This window comes from Xenopus tropicalis, chromosome 7 (assembly GCF_000004195.4).
Source record: "Xenopus tropicalis strain Nigerian chromosome 7, UCB_Xtro_10.0, whole genome shotgun sequence".
NCBI classification, from domain to species: Eukaryota; Metazoa; Chordata; class Amphibia; order Anura; family Pipidae; genus Xenopus; species Xenopus tropicalis.
The window spans coordinates 61,064,123-61,082,242 of NC_030683.2; the positions used below are offsets into that span (position 1 = coordinate 61,064,123).

At 40.3% G+C, this 18,120-nt stretch overlaps 1 protein-coding gene across 2 annotated transcripts in view; it reads right to left on the minus strand.

Annotated features, from left to right (window-relative positions):
• antxrl (ANTXR like) overlaps nt 1-18,120 on the minus strand; it is an 86,009-nt gene that overhangs the window by 38,503 nt on the left and 29,386 nt on the right. The window contains exons 4-9 of one of the 2 annotated variants that reach the window (XM_002940640.5): nt 17,899-17,980; nt 16,457-16,490; nt 9,671-9,750; nt 7,350-7,418; nt 2,307-2,387; nt 241-301 (exon numbers count right to left, since the gene is read on the minus strand). In XM_002940640.5, the coding sequence (XP_002940686.2) occupies nt 241-301; nt 2,307-2,387; nt 7,350-7,418; nt 9,671-9,750; nt 16,457-16,490; nt 17,899-17,980 (407 nt within the window). The remainder of the gene's footprint in view (nt 1-240; nt 302-2,306; nt 2,388-7,349; nt 7,419-9,670; nt 9,751-16,456; nt 16,491-17,898; nt 17,981-18,120) is intronic. The other variant, XM_018095867.2, reaches the window with a different exon arrangement.

Consider the following 18,120-nt stretch of genomic DNA (forward strand, 5'->3'; position numbering starts at 1 on the left):
GGTTATTGTTAGCATATAAGTATATATGCTACTTAGGTGAATGAAGAATTCATTATTAACATGGACATTTCTGTTTGATTTCAAACTTTTATAAGTAGTGTAAGAAGAGGATCCAACTAGGGCCTTACAGGATTGCATGCTAACCTCAGTTTAAGAAACACTGCTATATTAAAAGGTTAGAGGGAACATAGCTTGAATGCCCTGTGAGCTTTCTAATCCTGTTTAAAAGATTGTACTCACCCCCTGCACACACAGTTGATGGCTCAACAGCCAGAATCTCAATACAGGATTTCTTCAGTATCTAAAAAAAGACAACACTCTATCAACATCTGAGCTAAATTGAAACAAGGTTCCTTGGCTTAGTTAGTTTGTGGGTCTAAAATGCTTATTGTATTCAATCTATAAGTTCTCAGGTAGGAAACGTATCAATGCACTGCAAACTAAAAATTAGCGAACCAACAGTGGGGATGATTTACAAGCATACATGCTAAATTGCAATTACTCCTAGAATGAGATCAGATATCGAAGGAATTTATTTCATTTAAAGGCACAGTATAAAGCACAATTCTTCCAGTGCATCTTCCACTAACGTAAGCAGATGGTGATAATGATTGGGGAAACTTCTAGAAAATCCAGCTAGAAGGGCTGACCCAGTTGCATTTACTTTAAATGTACTTTGATATTAGTGCAGCCTAAAAGCATTATTAGACATTCTGGCAAGAAATAATGTTTACCTTACTTTAACCAACCCTAATTGTAAAATTTTCACCTTACCACTAGCTTCTCCTATGTCTGCAGCAAAATGAATACTAGGTTCTACTGTAACGTGGTCTGTGCTGCAAGAAAACAGACAGTCCACAAATGTGCAGATTATATTTCAAACTAAAGTAAACATTTACAGAAGTGGGTATGAACTGTGCCTCTTAAAATGTATTACCTGGCCAAATGAAATCTACAATTTTGTGGGGTGAGGTGCAATGTGATTTAACCATGGTCTCCAAGCCAGACGATGTGCTTGTGAATCTGCCAGTAGATATCATGTGAGAGAGCAAGGCTTGACCTGTTTTTAATGCCTCAAAGCAATGCTAAGTGTAAAACAATTCCCTTTAGACCCTTTCTGCAAATGCTTTTAAACTGCACAGCCACCATTCTTGTTCTATAAAGGATTGGTTTAATCAACACTACATTACACTGTTTTATACATTTAGATTAAAACAGGTGTCTATACTGCCTTTTTAGGCACATCACATCAATTGGTATTCTGGTTATGTAGCAGTGCTCTAAACTGAGTATATGTGCAAAACCTTTACCACCCAGCATACAATGATAAATGCCTGGTAAAGTGTTTTTTTCTGGTGTATTTGCCTACATTTTTGTCATGTAGAAGTCTGTTTTTGCTCAAGCACCTATTTAAGCCTTGAGGTGAAATTTTAGGTTACGTCCCCATTTATCATAACAAGTGTATATTTATGTGACAACATTGTTGTATTTGCCATTAGTTTTAAAAAGATCCATGAAACCAAATGTTAGCAAAGCAAAAATGTTAAGCTCATATCATTAATTAATTAACCTTCAAGTTATCATTTTCAAGGGTAGAGGGTTCATGCATATCATTCCCAACATGGAATGCTGGAGGTGTATTTACTTATTTATGTAATGTACTTCTTTATATATGTGTTCAGCTGATTTTGTGTTCCTCTGATTACATATCTTGGGTTTTGAGCCAAAGCATGGACAAATAAGGGATATGTACTTGCCATGGTATCTCTAGTTCTTTAGAGCTTTCCATTAAAATATTTCAACTATATTTGCTCATGAAACATTCTTTTAGGACTGATTACATTTTAAAAGCATTACTGGAAATCCATTTCGCTTTCAGGAAAGTGGATGTGATCAATATTAGTTTTAATCCACTGAAAAAAAACAAAAAAAAAACCAAAACACATTTACACACTTTAACATTGCTGGAGTTCAGCATGCCAAATCAGTCTTTATATTGACTGGTATGGGATATATATTGATATTTATGAATTGATTCATTTGATTAATACAAACTCCTGGACAAATCAAATTGAGAATTCTAGTTTGAATTTAATCAAAGTAATGCTGTTTCCTGTATTACTAGGAAATAATCATATTCAGTTGAAATGAAAATATATGGTGTTTTCAGTTCCCCTTATTTTAATAAATCAGATCTGTTGTAGAATGAAACCCTGGATGCCTATGATTACACATACAAATATTTCTATTACTATATTTTTAGCATGTTATTTCTACCTCTATTTTCTTATTAAATATGAACTTACCGAGTCAATAACTCCCTGTAGAGCATGAAAACCACCAGTTACAGGAAACACATGGTCAATGCTATCAGCAATAGTAGAGAGCTGTGGTAAAAATTAGTGTAATTAGCAAACAGTGTAGAATATTATTTCAAACTTAGCCAAATTGTTAGATTAAGCTTTATAATTTTTACATTGTGCTGTACAAAAAAACCTTCAAATATAAATGACTACAGTATGTTAATACATTGTAAAGTTTTATGGTCACCTTTTCTCTTTGCCTGGCCTATCAGTTACCAGCTGTCTCCATCCTGTCTGTCCATATAAATCCACTTCCTTGCCCAGGGCTCTTACTGTCCTTCTCTTTTAAATTCTAGTAGTATTTTTATATAATACTACGGCTCATTTATAAAAGATGTGTTGCAAAGGATGTAAAAAAAAGTTCAATACTTGCTATACAGTATTGGAAGTGCTTATATTACTTAAAGCGGACCTGTCACCCTAAGAAATAATTACAAATTGTTTTCTATTGTCTTTGTCAAGCAAAATAAATTTCAGTTACACTATATAAATTATTTTAAACAGGTTACCTTTAGCACTGGAATTCACAATTGCAGAAAACAGGCAGGTGCCATTTTGTGGACACTGTTATTAAGGCAAGCTGTGCATCCTGCTAAAAATCTTGTTTCTGTGCCAGTATGGGGGGGGGGCCTGATACCAATATCCATGCACTGGTAACACAATTAGATGGAGAGGAGGGAGGGGTAATGTGAGGAGGGCAGTGACATCTAAGAAGTTCTGAATTGAAAGTGAAAGTAACTGTCTGCCCCACCCCTATGCCTAAGGCATAGAGGCGGGTCAGGCAATATATGATTGACAGCTGGGACTTTTAAATGCTTATATAATGGGTATAGATGTGTTAATAAAAAAATGACTTTGGGTTACATGTTTAATTTGAAAAGGGCTTTTATTATACAGCTTTTTATGTCTGGGTGACAGGTCCACTTTAAAAACATTCGTTTTAATGATAGGTCTGTATTTTACATTCACAAATGCAATATTTTTTAAATAATTTATTATAGTTTTCTGTGCTTAGCATCTGGCTAAGTCGCAATAAAAAAACAAAAACAAAAAAAACAAAAAACAAACCAGTGGCACATAAAGGACAGGTAAAGGAAACAGGATGGAGGATTGTGTGGACAGCCGTCAACGGTACATCCAGGATGTGGCATCTTTGCAAAAGTATGTGAACAAACTGGCACTCTGGGTAGCTAACTGGCAGGTATTGATAAATGTAAGGCATTGTACCTAGGATGTAAAATATGTAAGCCACTTATACCCTTAATAGTAAAATGTTAGACAGATCCATGATGGAGAAGGACCTAGGGTTTACTTGTAGATCAGTGCTGTCCAACTTCTGTGTACAGAGGGTCACAATTTTTCTGGCATACATGGTGGAGGGCCGATAATGGAAGCCAGTTTTGACCACTCCCCTTTTTAAAACCACACACACACACACTTTTATAAATGCTAACAAACTCCCAGAACAAACCCCTGCCAGGTTTACCTCCAACAGGCAGCATAGGGCAGACAGAGTATGGCACACAGAGGCAGCATAGGACAGGCAGAATATGGCACACACAGGCAGCATAGGGCAGGTAGAATATGGCACACACAGGCAGCATAGGGCAGGCAAAGTACTGTCTGTGTGTGCCATACTATGCCTTAGCTATGCTGCCTGTGTGTGCCATACTATGCCTGCCCTATGTTGTCTGTGTGCCATGCTCTGTCTGGCCTATGCTGCCTGTGCGTGCCATACTGCCATACTCTGCCTGTCTAATGCTGCCTGTGTGTGCCATATTCTGCCTTCCCTATGCTGCCTGTGTGTGCCATACTGCCATACTCTGCCTGTCTAATGCTGCCTGTGTGTGCCATAATCTGTCTACCCTATGCTGCCTGTGTGTGCCATACAAAAAGGCAGCATATGGCAGGCAGTACATACAGTGACACAATGCCAGTACTGCTCCTACAATCTAATCTGAGGGGTGAACAGGTGAACAATGTGGGGGCCTATAGTCTGAGCCCGAGGTGTGAACAATGCAGAGACTGAAAGGTGTGAACAATACAGGGGATTACAGCCTGAATCTGAGGTAGCCAGACAGGTTGGGGGGGCAGACAAGAGTGGGCCCGGGGGCCACCAGTTGGACAGCACTGTTGTAGATAATAAATCTGGCTAAGGCAAACAATTGCCAGTCAGCAGCTGCAAGTTTTCAGCTGTATTAAAAAGGGAAAGAGAGGGTAATTATTCCCATTTAAAATATGTGGTAAGGCCTCATCTAGACTATATCACACAATTTTGGTTTCAAACTGTGCTTAAACTGAATATTATTGAATGAGAGAGCGTCCAGAAGAAGGAAAACTAAGCGAGTAAAGTGTACAAAAAGTCTCTTATATAGAAAAGCTGGCCGAGTTGGATAATGTTTATGCTGGAGAAGAGTAGCTTAATGGGGGAACTATGACAACAATAAATATATAGTTACATAGTTACATAGGGTTGAAAAAAGACCAGTGTCCATCAAGTTCAACCCATCCAAGTAAACCCAGCACCCACAACCCACACCTACCAATCTATACACTCGCATACATAAACTATAAATACAACCACTAGTACTAACTGAAGATATTAGTATCACAATAGCCTTGGATATTCTGATTGATCAAGAACTCATCCAGGCCCCTCTTAAAGGCATTAACAGAATCTGCCACATCACTAGGAAGGGCATTCCACAACCTCACTGCCCTCACCGTGAAAAACCACCTACGCTGCTTCAAATGGAAGCTCCGTTCCTCTAATCTAAAGGGGTGACCTCTGGTGCGTTGATTGTTTTTATGGGAAAAAAGTACATCCCCCAACTGCCTATAATCCCCTCTAACGTACTTGTACAGAGTAATCATGTCCCCTCGCAAGCGCCTCTTTTCCAGAGAAAACAACCTCAACCGTCTCACCTCATAGTTTAAATCTTCCATCCCCTTAACCAGTTTAGTTGCACGTCTCTGCACTCTCTCCAGCTCATTAATATCCTTCTTAAGGACTGGAGCCCAAAACTGCACTGCATACTCAAGGTGAGGCCTTACCAGGGACCTATAAAGGGGCAAAATGATGTTCTCATCCCTTGAGTCAATGCCCTTTTTTATACAAGACAGCACTTTATTTGCTGTAGTAGCCACAGAATGACACTGCCTGGAATTAGACAACTTGTTATCAACAAAAACCCCTAGATCCTTCTCCATTAAGGATACCCCCAACACACTACCATTCAGTAGATAGTTAGCGTTTATATTATTTCTACCAAAGTGTATAACTTTGCACTTATCAACATTGAACCTCATTTTCCAGTTTGCTGCCCAGTTATCTAATTTTGTCAAATCGCTCTGCAAAGCGGCAGCATCCTGCATGGAACTTATAGTTTTGCACAATTTTGTGTCATCAGCAAAAATAGAAACAGTACTGTCTATGCCCACCTCCAGGTCATTAATAAACAAGTTAAAAAGCAAAGGACCAAGGACTGACCCCTGCGGTACTCCACTAACCACACTGGTCCAATTAGAAAATGTTCCATTTACAACCACTCTTTGTACTCTATCCTTCAGCCAGTTCTCTATCCATTTACAAATATTATGTTCTAGGCCAATATTCCTCAATTTGATCATTAACCTTCTGTGAGGTACTGTATCAAACGCTTTAGCAAAATCTAAGTAGATGACATCAACTGCCATTCCAGCATCAAGGTTCCTGCTCACCTCCTCATAAAAGGCAACTAAATTAGTCTGGCAAGATCTGTTACGCATAAAACCATGCTGGCACAATCTAATAGTATTGTGAACTGCAATGTATTCAAGTACCCTATCCCTTATTACCCCTTCCAAAAGTTTTCCTACTACTGATGTCAGACTAACAGGCCTATAGTTTTCAGGCTGAGAACGGGATCCCTTTTTAAATAACGGCACCACATTAGCAATCCGCCAGTCTCTCAGCACCATGCCAGACCTCAACGAATCCTGAAAAATTAAGTGAAGAGGTTAATCAGCTCATTTAATACCCTGGGATGAATCCCATCCGGCCCTGGACCTTTGTTTACCTTTACATGTTCAAGTCTCTTTTGAATTTCCTCCCGAGTGACCCATGCGCCAGTAGCTAAATTACTAGAACTGGGCATATTAAAAGGAAAGCCTTCATTATCTGGCTTCTCAGATGTATAGACAGATGAAAAATAAGAGTTCAAAATTTTAGCTTTTTCCCCGTTCTCATCAACCAACGTACCCCCCCCCGTGATAATAAAGTTCCCACCCCTTCTTGCTTCATTTTTTTACTATTCACATAATTAAAAAATAATTTAGGATTCTTTTTACTCCTAGCTGCAATATCCCTTTCCATTTCTATTTTAGCTTGCTTGATAGCTTTTTTGCATGCTTTATTTGCTTCCTTGTACCTGATGAAAGTTTCCGCTGTCCCAGCTAACTTGAATGCCCTAAAAGCACGTTTTTTCTTACCAACCTCGACAATAACACTTTTATTCAGCCATAAAGGTTTTGCTTTGCGATGCCTCTCCTTGCTTACAAGAGGGATATACTGCTGTGTATACCTACAAAGCAATGTTTTAAAGATGTTCCATTTTCCTTCTGTGTCTAACCCCATGAAAAGCCTTTCCCAGTTGACACATTGCAGAGATGCCCTTATACTGGCAAAGTCTGCACGTCTAAAATTGAGTGTTTTAGTTACTCCCTTATAGCGCTGTCTCTGCAGCATTATCTCAAAGGAGACCATGTTGTGACCATATAATAAACTTTTTTTTTACTTTATTCACCAGTTCATCTTTCCAGCAGACACATGGGCACTGAAAAGGTTGTTTACAGTGAGAGCTTGTTGTGTTACTTTCTAATGAAGCTTTAAAAAGAGTAATGGTAGGAATTTGCATTATAATAAGTGGTCAGTCTGTTGTATATTCTGGCAACAGAAAAATAATGGGACACAGAATAATAATGTTTTATATAGGTTTACATACATACCTGTGTTTCATTAAAGTCTTTTACACCTACACAGTATACTATGGCACCAAAACTTCTTGCTCTCTCAGCCTACAATGAAGCAACATATTTATATAACTCAAGAAACAATCTCCCTGTTAGACACAGAAACACATTTTAGCAATTTTGTATCTCTGTTCTGAAATGTTTTTATTTTATTTTTGTAAGAGGGCTAAAAAACTATTTTTTTATTGTTATTCCCAAAGCTGAACAAAATTCATTCAACCCAAACAGAATATCTAAACACATACCAGCATTTTATTGTATAAACAGTATTCCTCTTTTCTGAAAATAAATTAGTATCTTAAATGACCTTCTACGGAGTTAAAAAAGTGTAAAAAACTACTGTATACTATTGTATACTGGTCCATGCAGGTCATCAAACTCACAGATAAGACCAACACTGCAGTATATTTGGGCATGTTTCATGACCTGGATGAATGAGAATCTTCATAGACGTTTGTTTCAGACTTTTAGTTATGGCTGATGCTTTTAATTTTAATGCAAAACATTGGCATTGAAACCAGATATGTGGGTGGGAACAAGTTAATTTTCAGTGCAACATGTGCTGCATACCACAATGAAGCTTACTAACCCCACCTCCTCTAAGCAGAAAGGAAGCCCTGAAGCTATAAACGCAGGGGCTGCATGACAAGGGATCCAAATGACCAGCAGCCAGATTACACTGGTTTATGTTTAAAGATTGGAAAAATCAGATGCAGTTGTGATTGGGTGAGAATTAATAAGTTAAGTAGGGGGAAAGCTGGGCTGGGGGTGGAGAAGGATAGGGATGTGATGCCACAAGAGAAGAAGTTCACTTCCTATCTTCTGAACAGGTAGAAACACCCTGCCCACCCTCCCCTCTTTTTTGCATATTTTGTAAAATGCCAGGATATTTTCTTCTTTATGCTCTCATATTATCTATTAATAACAATGTGAATGTTTTCCTATATGCACTGTTATATTGTGGTTTCGGTAACACTATACAGTATGAATAGGAGAGTCTGCATGGTATTATATATGTTAAATGAAAGTCAAATCCTTGATCCAGGGAATTTTCCGATCGCCAGGTGGGGTCAGGAATAATTGGCACAGGCTTCAGGCTGGGTTTTTTGCCTACCTCTGGATCAAAACAGTGGATATATGTTAATTTATTTTAAGTTGTATCTGTCACAGCAGCGGTAGGACCTTGCTAAAGTACTGCACAGGAAATTTTAGAAGAGGGAGAGAGGAGCTTCTCTCCTTTGACTGCACGGTGGGTTGATTGATACAGACGCTACTACTGCTTGTGCTAGGTGACAGCCTGCTTGGATTTCCTATCATCGAGGCACTGCAGATTCAGGACCGGCAGCAGGGCTTCTGAACTTCTCTCATGGTGGGAGATGCAGCTCCTGCTGGTAGCAGAGTTTGGGGCCATCCTCTTTGTAGGTAGAGGCAGCCTAATACTCAGTGGTGGATATAATGACATAGTGCTGATCTCAAGCCTTCAGTAAGGAACAGCAGAGCATAGTAGCGATCTCTTATGGAATTCTAGCTTTGAATATTGCCTTGGGGCGAGGCAGGCAAGGTCCTATTTATTTGATAAAATGTAAATAAATGCTGTGGCCTCTTTTTACCCATTTCTGGCTCCTGGTGTTTTATTAATGTATGTAACAATGGGGTTCAGAGGGATGGCTGAAGGGGAAGGGCAATTGAGGAGTCCCCTTGTCATCATCTTTTGCAGCCCCTGACCAAATTATTGGGAGCAGGAGACTGGGCTGTTCCTGTTGGTGATTGGGTGACATGTAGGTAAAACAGAGCAACTCACAAATAAAATGTGAGTTGACATTTCTGGTCTGTTCTGGACATTTCCAATATGGTGATTTCTAGTTATAGAAAAACTCAAACCCCAAGTGCACCTGTAATACCCACTTCTTAAATTGGTGTTTGTTCCTGAGGCTATATGACACTCCTGTAGGCAGGGCTGCTGCTACCATGAGCAAGATCTTGCCCAAGGCAGCAGTGCCCTGCAGGTTACCAGGGGCAGGAGTGTTTCCTGAAGGTCATGCAGTCTTAGGAACACTACATTTTTAAATCAGAATTTCAGCTCTTCTAGTGCGGAGAGTACAATTGTGACCTCTCTACCATTGCCAAAGCAGTGACCCTGTCTGTAGGGGTGTAAGATAGCCATCTGAAGGAGAAATTACATGTATTGCCTTAGAGTGCATGTAACATTGCCTCCTTCAAAAATAATTTAAATTGGGAAAAAAAGTCCAGCTGTTTATAGTCATGGCCTTAATATTTGTACACAAGATTGCACTTACTTCTTGTTCTGCATAGTAGAATTGTGTTTGCTGTAGCTCTCCATCTGTTAGAGCAATAATAACACTAGCTGTACGGACACCTGAGGTGGAAACAGGAGAATTGTTAATATAAACAGCATCAAACATTTGTCAGCAACTATGTTAAAATGACAACTGTGTTAAAGGAATACTGTCATGGCAAAACATGTTTTTTTCAAATGCATCAGTTAATAGAGTTTCTCCTGCAGAATCCTGCATTGAAATCTGTTTTTCAAAAACAGATTTTTTTGAAATTTCACATGAGGCTAGCTATATTCTTCATTTCCCAGGGTGCCACAGCCATGTGACCTGTGCTCTGATAAGCTTCAGTCGCACTTTACTGCTGAGCTGCAAGTTGGAGTGAGCAATTTAGCAACTCCCAGTAGAATCAGAATAGCACTCAATAGTAAGAAATCCAAGTCTGGCTTGCGACTTCTCCAGTTACATGGGAGTAGGAGAAACAATCTGTTACCTGAAAGCAGTTCTAATGTGTAGCGCTGGCTCTTTTTGAAAGCTCAGATTAAGGCACAATGTACTGATATGGCTGCCTACACACCAATATTACAACTAAAAAAAAAAATTATATAATATATATATATATATATATATATTATATTATATATTTGTTGGTTTAAGAATATAATTTTAAATGGTAGAGTGAATGATTTGCTATGTAAACAGTATAATTTAGAAATAAAAAGTATACCATAAAAATCATGACAGTATCCCTTTAAAAGAGCCTATAAAGTCTATATTAATGATGCCATTTTAGACAGGACCTCTTTATTATATGTTTGATCTTGTTGACAGAAATGTTTAAAAACTTTTTCAGGCATTTTTCAATATTCAGATATGTAGAGTAAACTAGTGGGATCCACAACAGACACCTTCTTAGCTTAAAGGGGAAGGAAAGGCTAAGTCACTTGGGGGTGCTAAAATGTTAAGCACCCCCAAGTGATTTGAATCGCTTACCTCATACCCCGGGCTGGTGTCCCTGTTAGGAGAAAACTGCACCAGCCCGGAGCACCTGGGGCAATGAGCTTCCTCCTTCCGCCTTCGTTTCGCTGCGACTCCAAAGTCTGGCGCATGCGCAGTGGAGTGAAAAAGCCGACTTCTCTGTTAAAGTTCGGGTTTTCACTCTACTGCACATGCGCGCGCAGCGGAGAAGGAAGGAGGAAGCGATCGCTGCTACCCCGGGCTGGTGCTGTTCTCTCCATACAGGGGCACCAGCCCGGGGTAAGAAGGTAAGCGATTCAAGTCACTTGGTGGTGCCTAACATTTTGCCACCCCCAAGTGACTTAGCTTTTGATTCTCCTTTAAGGCAGTTTATTTACACGGGGTGCCATTTCAGCATACAAAACAAATCATAAAAATAAATCCTGCCCTCTGGGCACTACCTTCACATATTAGATTAGTTCCCTCACTAACCTGGGTCCCTTGTGGACTACCAGTAAGAAAATACAAATGTTGGGGTCACCCCTGTACTCACAACACTTCTGGGGGATTAGCTCAGCCTCCTGGCTTTGCTTCCAGCTCCTTAGAGCCTCAGTCTCTTGGTAGCTTTCTCAAGTCTGGGCTCCCTCTGCTCCGTGCAGTGGCAGGAATCTCCCCAGCCCCTCTGGGAGTCCTAACACAAAGAGGTATCCTTCCTGCTCTGAGAGAGTCCTACACACCTTCCAATACAATTAAATACTTTTCTACAGGACAGCCTCCAATAGGTGATCTGGACTACTGGAATGGATCACCTGATCCGCTTGTTCTATCCAGAACCCTATAGCTTCCAGGCCCAGACAGCACAACCTTTTAAACATAGCAAACCTTCACCATTTATCAACCTCTCCCTTAAAGGTTAAATCTCCCACAATGGAGAACTTGAAGGGAAAAAAAAAACCCTCACCTTTTCTCTCATTTGTTGGGCCATTCTACCAAATATTCCCCCCCCCCCCCCCCGCCCCTCTGCTTCAGCCCGTAGCGGTGAGCACAATAAGCCATCTTACTGCTTTCTTGCTCTAGGGACTTGGGGTCTTTTACTTCAGGACCTTCACCAGTTTTAGCTCATCTCTGACTTTTCAAGCTCAGTCTTGCTCATTTAACAAAGTGGAACTTGGAGTGAGACCATTTTTACTCAGTGATCTCAACATCCCTTTCACCACATCTTTGTGGACCCAAATGCATTTTTGGAATTCCTACAGCTTGGGACACCAGTCTTAGGGGGTAAATTTTTTCTACCTAGTGACCTCCACAGCAATTTAAAGTCTCCTTTCAAAAGCATCACTGGCATTATATTTACAATATTTCTCTGTTGTAACACAACCGGGTCTGGAACCTGTGGAGAAAAATGGTTAGACAACAAAACATCACTTTTAGAGTCTCTAAACTGTTCCTTTGTGTAAGGCACCACCTTATCTCTAGTTTCTGGCATCACAGTTTTAGAGTATAAACATTTGTCATATTTGTGCAACAGTCCTGCCACAGTTCTGTCTTGTTCCCAGTCCTTCTTGATCTTTCACATCAGAAAGTTCAATGTCATTTTCACCAGCACACTTTACTTTTGGTTGTAAGTCACACAGTATTAACCCTTTAGCTGAAGCCTTTACAGCATCAGGACTATGGTCATCAGAATCCACAGGAGGAGTACTGCCTGGCTTCAGATTACAAAGTGGACTTTCTAGCTCAAAGTCACTCAGTATACTTACCACCAGGAGCTTACCATCAAGGCTCTTTCCATGGTCTGTACGGGACCCACCCTCAGATAACTTTGTTGGCATGTTTAAAGCTTGGGGTTCTGTTCCTGGCACAACCACAACACTTACTTCATCCGAAGGTAAGACTTTACAATTTAACCCTACTGCCTCCTCAGGCCTAGCAGATGGTGCAACTAGATTCTTTTTTGGAAGATCATCTTCCAGCTTTTCCTGTCGCTGTAGCAACTGCTCCTTTAGCAGCTGGATCTCAGCATCCTTCTTACCAACACACTGTTTTAAAGATTCCATCTCTTGCAGAACTGTGGTTCTGTGTTGCTCCTCCTGTAACACTTGATCCTGTAACTTGCAAAATCTTTGCTGCAGGGAACCTCTCTCAACTTTCAAATCAAACTTTTCCTCAGTCTGACGGACTGTTAGTTGGGCCTGAAGTTGCTCCATAGCTTTAGCCTGTACCTGTATGCACTGCTCCAGATCCTCTTTCTGGGCTTTGCAATCACACAGCTGAGTCTCCAGCATTCCGTGTGACTTGAAAAGGTTATTTAACTGTAACTCCAATGTTGCTCTTTCTGCAGTCTTTCCTCAACTGTTCCTGCAGACTCTTCTCTCTCAGCCAACATGACCATAACTCTGTACACTTTTCCTCACATTTTTGCGCTCTCTCAGCAGTCTCTTTGTGAAGGTTTGAGGCCTCAGCAAGCCTCTTTGTCAGGTCAGCGACCTCCTTCTGTAGCCCCATCACAACTTTATTTTTCTGTTCTGACTCCAGTGCATTTCTCTTTACCTTTGAAGCCAGACTCTCCTTTAGAGACTTGATATCTCTTTCCATATCAAGAATCTCTATATAGAGTGCACCTCTTTAAGCAACACTCCTCTTTGGGATTGTTGGCTTTCGTTCTCTTTAAAAGTCTTGGCCAGTCGAGCATACATCACTTTCAACTTTTCAATGTATTTTACCTGTTCAGACTGATCACTCCTTTCAGCCTCTTTTACCACAGTTTTAGTGGGCACTTTGACTCCAGCTGCCAACTTTACCTCTTTTGCCTTGGGTACATTTGAGGCACCAACCTCTTGGGACTTTACAGCACATTCACTCTGTATACCGGGCACACTTCCCACCAAGGATACACTCTCACTATTTGCCAATACCTTTACCAGTGAGAGTAGGGATTCCACAGTCTTGCTCCCCTTGCCATCAGATTGCTGGATGCGGGACACCAGTTCAGGGCACAGCACTTTTTCCCCAACATCACCTGGTTAAACTGGAAGTTATTAAAGAGATGGATAAAACACAGGAGTATTCTTTCCACTGACTCCTTGTCTGGATGGGTTAATCTTTGTGCTTATTCTGGCAAAGCTTTAGCAATCAAATGAAACTCACTGGGCTGAATTCCCTGGCAACATTGGGCAGTCACGGCTAAAGCAAATCTCTTTGCTTGGATGCTGAAGCATTTTAGGTCATACAAAAAAATCACCCAGTTCACCAGTCAGTATTATGGCCCTGCCATGTGTACGAGACAAAATCTCAAGTATAGCAAAAGCTTGTTCCACCACATCAAGGTTTCTTGCACGCTGTACCTCTTCCAGTAGTATGGGGACTGCATCAACTACTACAGAAGAGAGGAAATACTTTCAAAATATTTTTTTAATGCTTGGCAGGTAAAGTTCATAATATCAAAGTTATGGTCCATTTCCAGCAGTTTAACCAGTGCAACTACAACACTCTGTACTGGAAAACTTTCTAAACACTTTACAGTCCTTTCTTTTAACCACTGAATCAATTCAGCAAGGCACTGCAGCTTCTGACTCTCATGGTCAGTCTTCACTTTATTTAACCATTGCTTCACCTGGAAGTTTGCTTCAGCTTGACACGGAGATATTTTACTTGCATCACATTTATTCACATCCCCAAGCACTGCACAGTCTATGCCCCATTTCTGTTTAACACTACCAGCAGTTTCATGTTTTAACAAAATTCACATCTTTGTGGTAAACACTTTTCAACAGCATCATTTTGGTATCCCAAACTTTTCTCTTGTTCAAGACATTTTCAGCAAACACATTGCTTTCACAGAACCTTTTCTGCTTTGTTTGCCCATTTTGCACTCTGAGCATTGGATAAACAGGCTGACTCAATAAGCCACATTAATTGTCCTGCACCGGTTAGCAGACTCAGCAAACTTCTGAATCACAAGCAATGATTCTACACACCTCTCATAGGATTTTCAACATTTGTTTTAGCCCAAATTTACTTTACACAGTCCCACAGCAACACACAGCATGTGCACTTTAAACTCACGGTACACTTGTTCCCAACCTCACTGTTGTTGGTCAGATTTAAACCTTGCCTTTAAGATGGGGTCTGTCACTTTGAATCTTCAAACATTTGCTTTTCCTAGCAAACTTTTCTTTTTAAGCAAACTTTTGCGTTTGCCCGCATGCTTTACCATATGTAAACTAGTGGGATCCACGACAGACACTTTCGTAGCTTAAGGCAGTTTATTTACACAGGGGTGCCATTTCAGCATATAAAACAAATCATAAAAATAAATCCTGCCCTCTGGGCACTACCTTCACACATTAGATTAGTTCCCTCACTAACCTGGGTCCCTTGTGGACTACCAGTAAGAAAACACAAATGTTGGGGTCACCCCTGTACTCACAACACTTCTGGGGGATTAGCTCAGCCTCCTGGCTTTGCTTCCAGCTCCTTAGAGCCTCAGTCTCTTGGTAGCTTTCTCAAGTCTGGGCTCCCTCTGCTCCGTGCAGTGGCAGGAAGCCCCCAGCCCCTCTGGGAGTCCTAACACAGAGAGGTATCCTTCCTGCTCTGAGAGACTGCTACACACCTTTCCATACAATTAAATAATTTTCAACAGGACAGCCTTCCTGTGGAAAGTAAGCTCCAATAGGTGATCTGGACTACTGGAATGGATCACCTGATCTACTTGTTCTATCCAGAACCCTATAGCTTCCAGGGCCAGACAGCACAACCTTTTAAACAGAGCAAACCGTCTCTGTTTATCAACCTATCCCTTAAAGGTAACATCTCCCACTATGGAGAACTTGAAGGGAAAACTCACATTTTCTCTCATTTGTTGGGCCATTCTACCACAGTAGGTAACAGTGTACTTTACTTATTTTAGAAGCTAAAGAAAAGTTGTCAGATTTTTCTTTTTTTTTTTTGTAACATTTTTTTTTTTAAGGAAGCAGAGGTATAATGTAAAGTTGTCAGCTTTTTGCCAGTAGTTACAAAAATAATATATAATTGAATTTTACTGATGGACAAGTTAGTAGATGACCTCTGGAACATAAGGTTAGGGTCAGTGCTGCAGGATTATGTACAGACTGTGATTTTGTCTGAGATCCTGTGAGAGGCTATTGAAAGGGTACAGGAAGAAAAGCCAAATCCAAAGTGTTCCATCATCAAGGCCTAGGGTAGCACCCCCCTTAGAAAAAACTGAACTTGTGAAATAGGCTGAGCTGGAAAGGTGCAGTTAAAAAATTGGAGAAGCCACTAGCAGTCATTCCAGATGCCAACCTTTGTAGGGCCAATTCTGCATGTCCCATGGCTAACCGAGGCTGCTGGAATCCAAAGGGTACCCACTCCATCTTGTACTGGATCTGTGGGACTCCTGGACATTTTGCAAGGAAGTGACAATGGCCAAGGAGGATTACAGAGTGAACCACAGGGGAATTGGAACTGAGCCCTACCAGACATAGAGAAGTGTGGTGGGCACCTGACTAGTGATGAGCGAATCTGTCCCGTTTTGCCGTATAATTCTCAAATCTTTCAAAAGATTTGCAAAACGGCAAAAATGTTGCTCGTCAGAAAAAAATTGTAATATTCGAATGTGAAGCACATTTTTCTTTGCCAAATCTGCCATTCTGCTGCATCTCAGAAATGTGCTATAGTTTTCTATACTATATACTATTATTGAGCTTTCCTTACCAACAAAGACCGTATCATGTACCCTGTCAGATTATATACCCTAGTTACATAAAAATAATCTGATTTAAACAGATAAACCTGCAGTGGTATCAATCAGATCACATTATACATACATACCGCCATGGGTTTCATGAAAAATCTGTTCATTTGCCTATAACAGACAAAATGGGTTAGTAATGGGTTAGTTAGTAGTTTCTGAAGTTTGTATTCTTTTACATAATTGAATGTATGGTACATTCTGCACAAAGAAAAAAAAAATGATTACTTGTGTGCTCAATGAGCCTAACTCATATATAGCCCTCTTGGCTACCCCTGCCGCGCCGCTGCAAGTGCAAATGCGCGGGCATTTAAACTCCCATACGGAGCAGTGGGGAGAAGTCCCCTTTGCTCCGTATGGGAGCAAAAAGGGCATGCCGCCCTAGGCCCGGACCTTTGTGGCCTCACCATATTTGCGCAGTAGTATTGCGTTAGCATTAAAAGCTATAACTGACAGGTTGAAAAGGAACAGTCAGGTTTACGAACTTTAAGTAACAATTACTTATAAAAACCGACCTATCAGCAAAAACAATCACATGACCATTAGGTAACTTTTAATATACATTAACACTTGAAGAGTAGTTTTTAAGTATCAGTATCACTTTAAAATCATTCCCTTTGTTACTAATATGGTAAGTGATTAAGGGAACAGAAAGAACATTATTAATGTTTGCACTTACACTGGTAAAATAATAACACCTATACTCATATGTTTTTATGTCGTATACTCCCATGTAACAAAGTCTATATAAACCCTGTGCTGTCTTTGCTCTGTTGGTTTATGTACGTGTCAAAAACACTTCACCTTTTTTTGTACCTCAAATGACCTTCAGTATCCGAATTTTCATAATATATCCTTTAATACTAAGGGGCACATTTACTAATCCACGAACGTCCGAAAAGCGTCCGAATGCGTTTTTTTCGTAATGATCGGTATTTTGCGATTTTTTCGGAAATTGTCGCAACTTTTTCGTAGCCGTTAAGACTTTTCCGCAAAATGTTGCGACTTTTTCGTAGCGTTACAACTTGCGCGAATTGTCACGACCTTTTCGTAGCCTTCGCGCTGAGTACGAAAGTTTCGGATTCATTCAAGCTTCAGTATCGTGACTTTTCTTGGGCCAGGTTGGAGCTGCAGAGTGCCATTGAGTCCTATGGGAGGCTTCCAAAATCATGCTAAGTCTGAAAGTTTTGCCCGCAGTTTACGAGCGCTCAATATGAAAAAGTTGCGACAAGATACGAGCAAATCGTAACGGCAAAAAAAAAGTCGCGACAATTCGCACAAGTCATAATGGTTACGAAAAAGTCGCGACAATTTACGAAAAAGTCGTAACGGCTACGGAAAAATCGCAACAAATACGAAAAAGTCGCAAAATGTTCGTTTTCCAATCGGAATTTTTCCCATTCGGATTCGGATTCGTGGGTTAGTAAATCAGCCCCTAAGGCTTAGCTGAAAAAGTCATGTGATGACTTTTGACATTGGCACCATGAACTCACAACCAAACCCAGATATACTGTGTGCTAACCTTTTTAAATCCTTCATGCATAAATGTATCCCCTCCAGGAACTTCTGTGCGTAGAATCTGCAATCCACCTCGTATTGCTTCTCTGTAGAAAAAGCAAAACATTTTAAATATAGAACAGGGAAAGCAATGCTGAATCAAGTTCCCATATTAATTTGTCTACTTAACATGAAAGGGGAACTATATTTATTTATTATTTTATTTACTATTTTGCTGTATGTGACA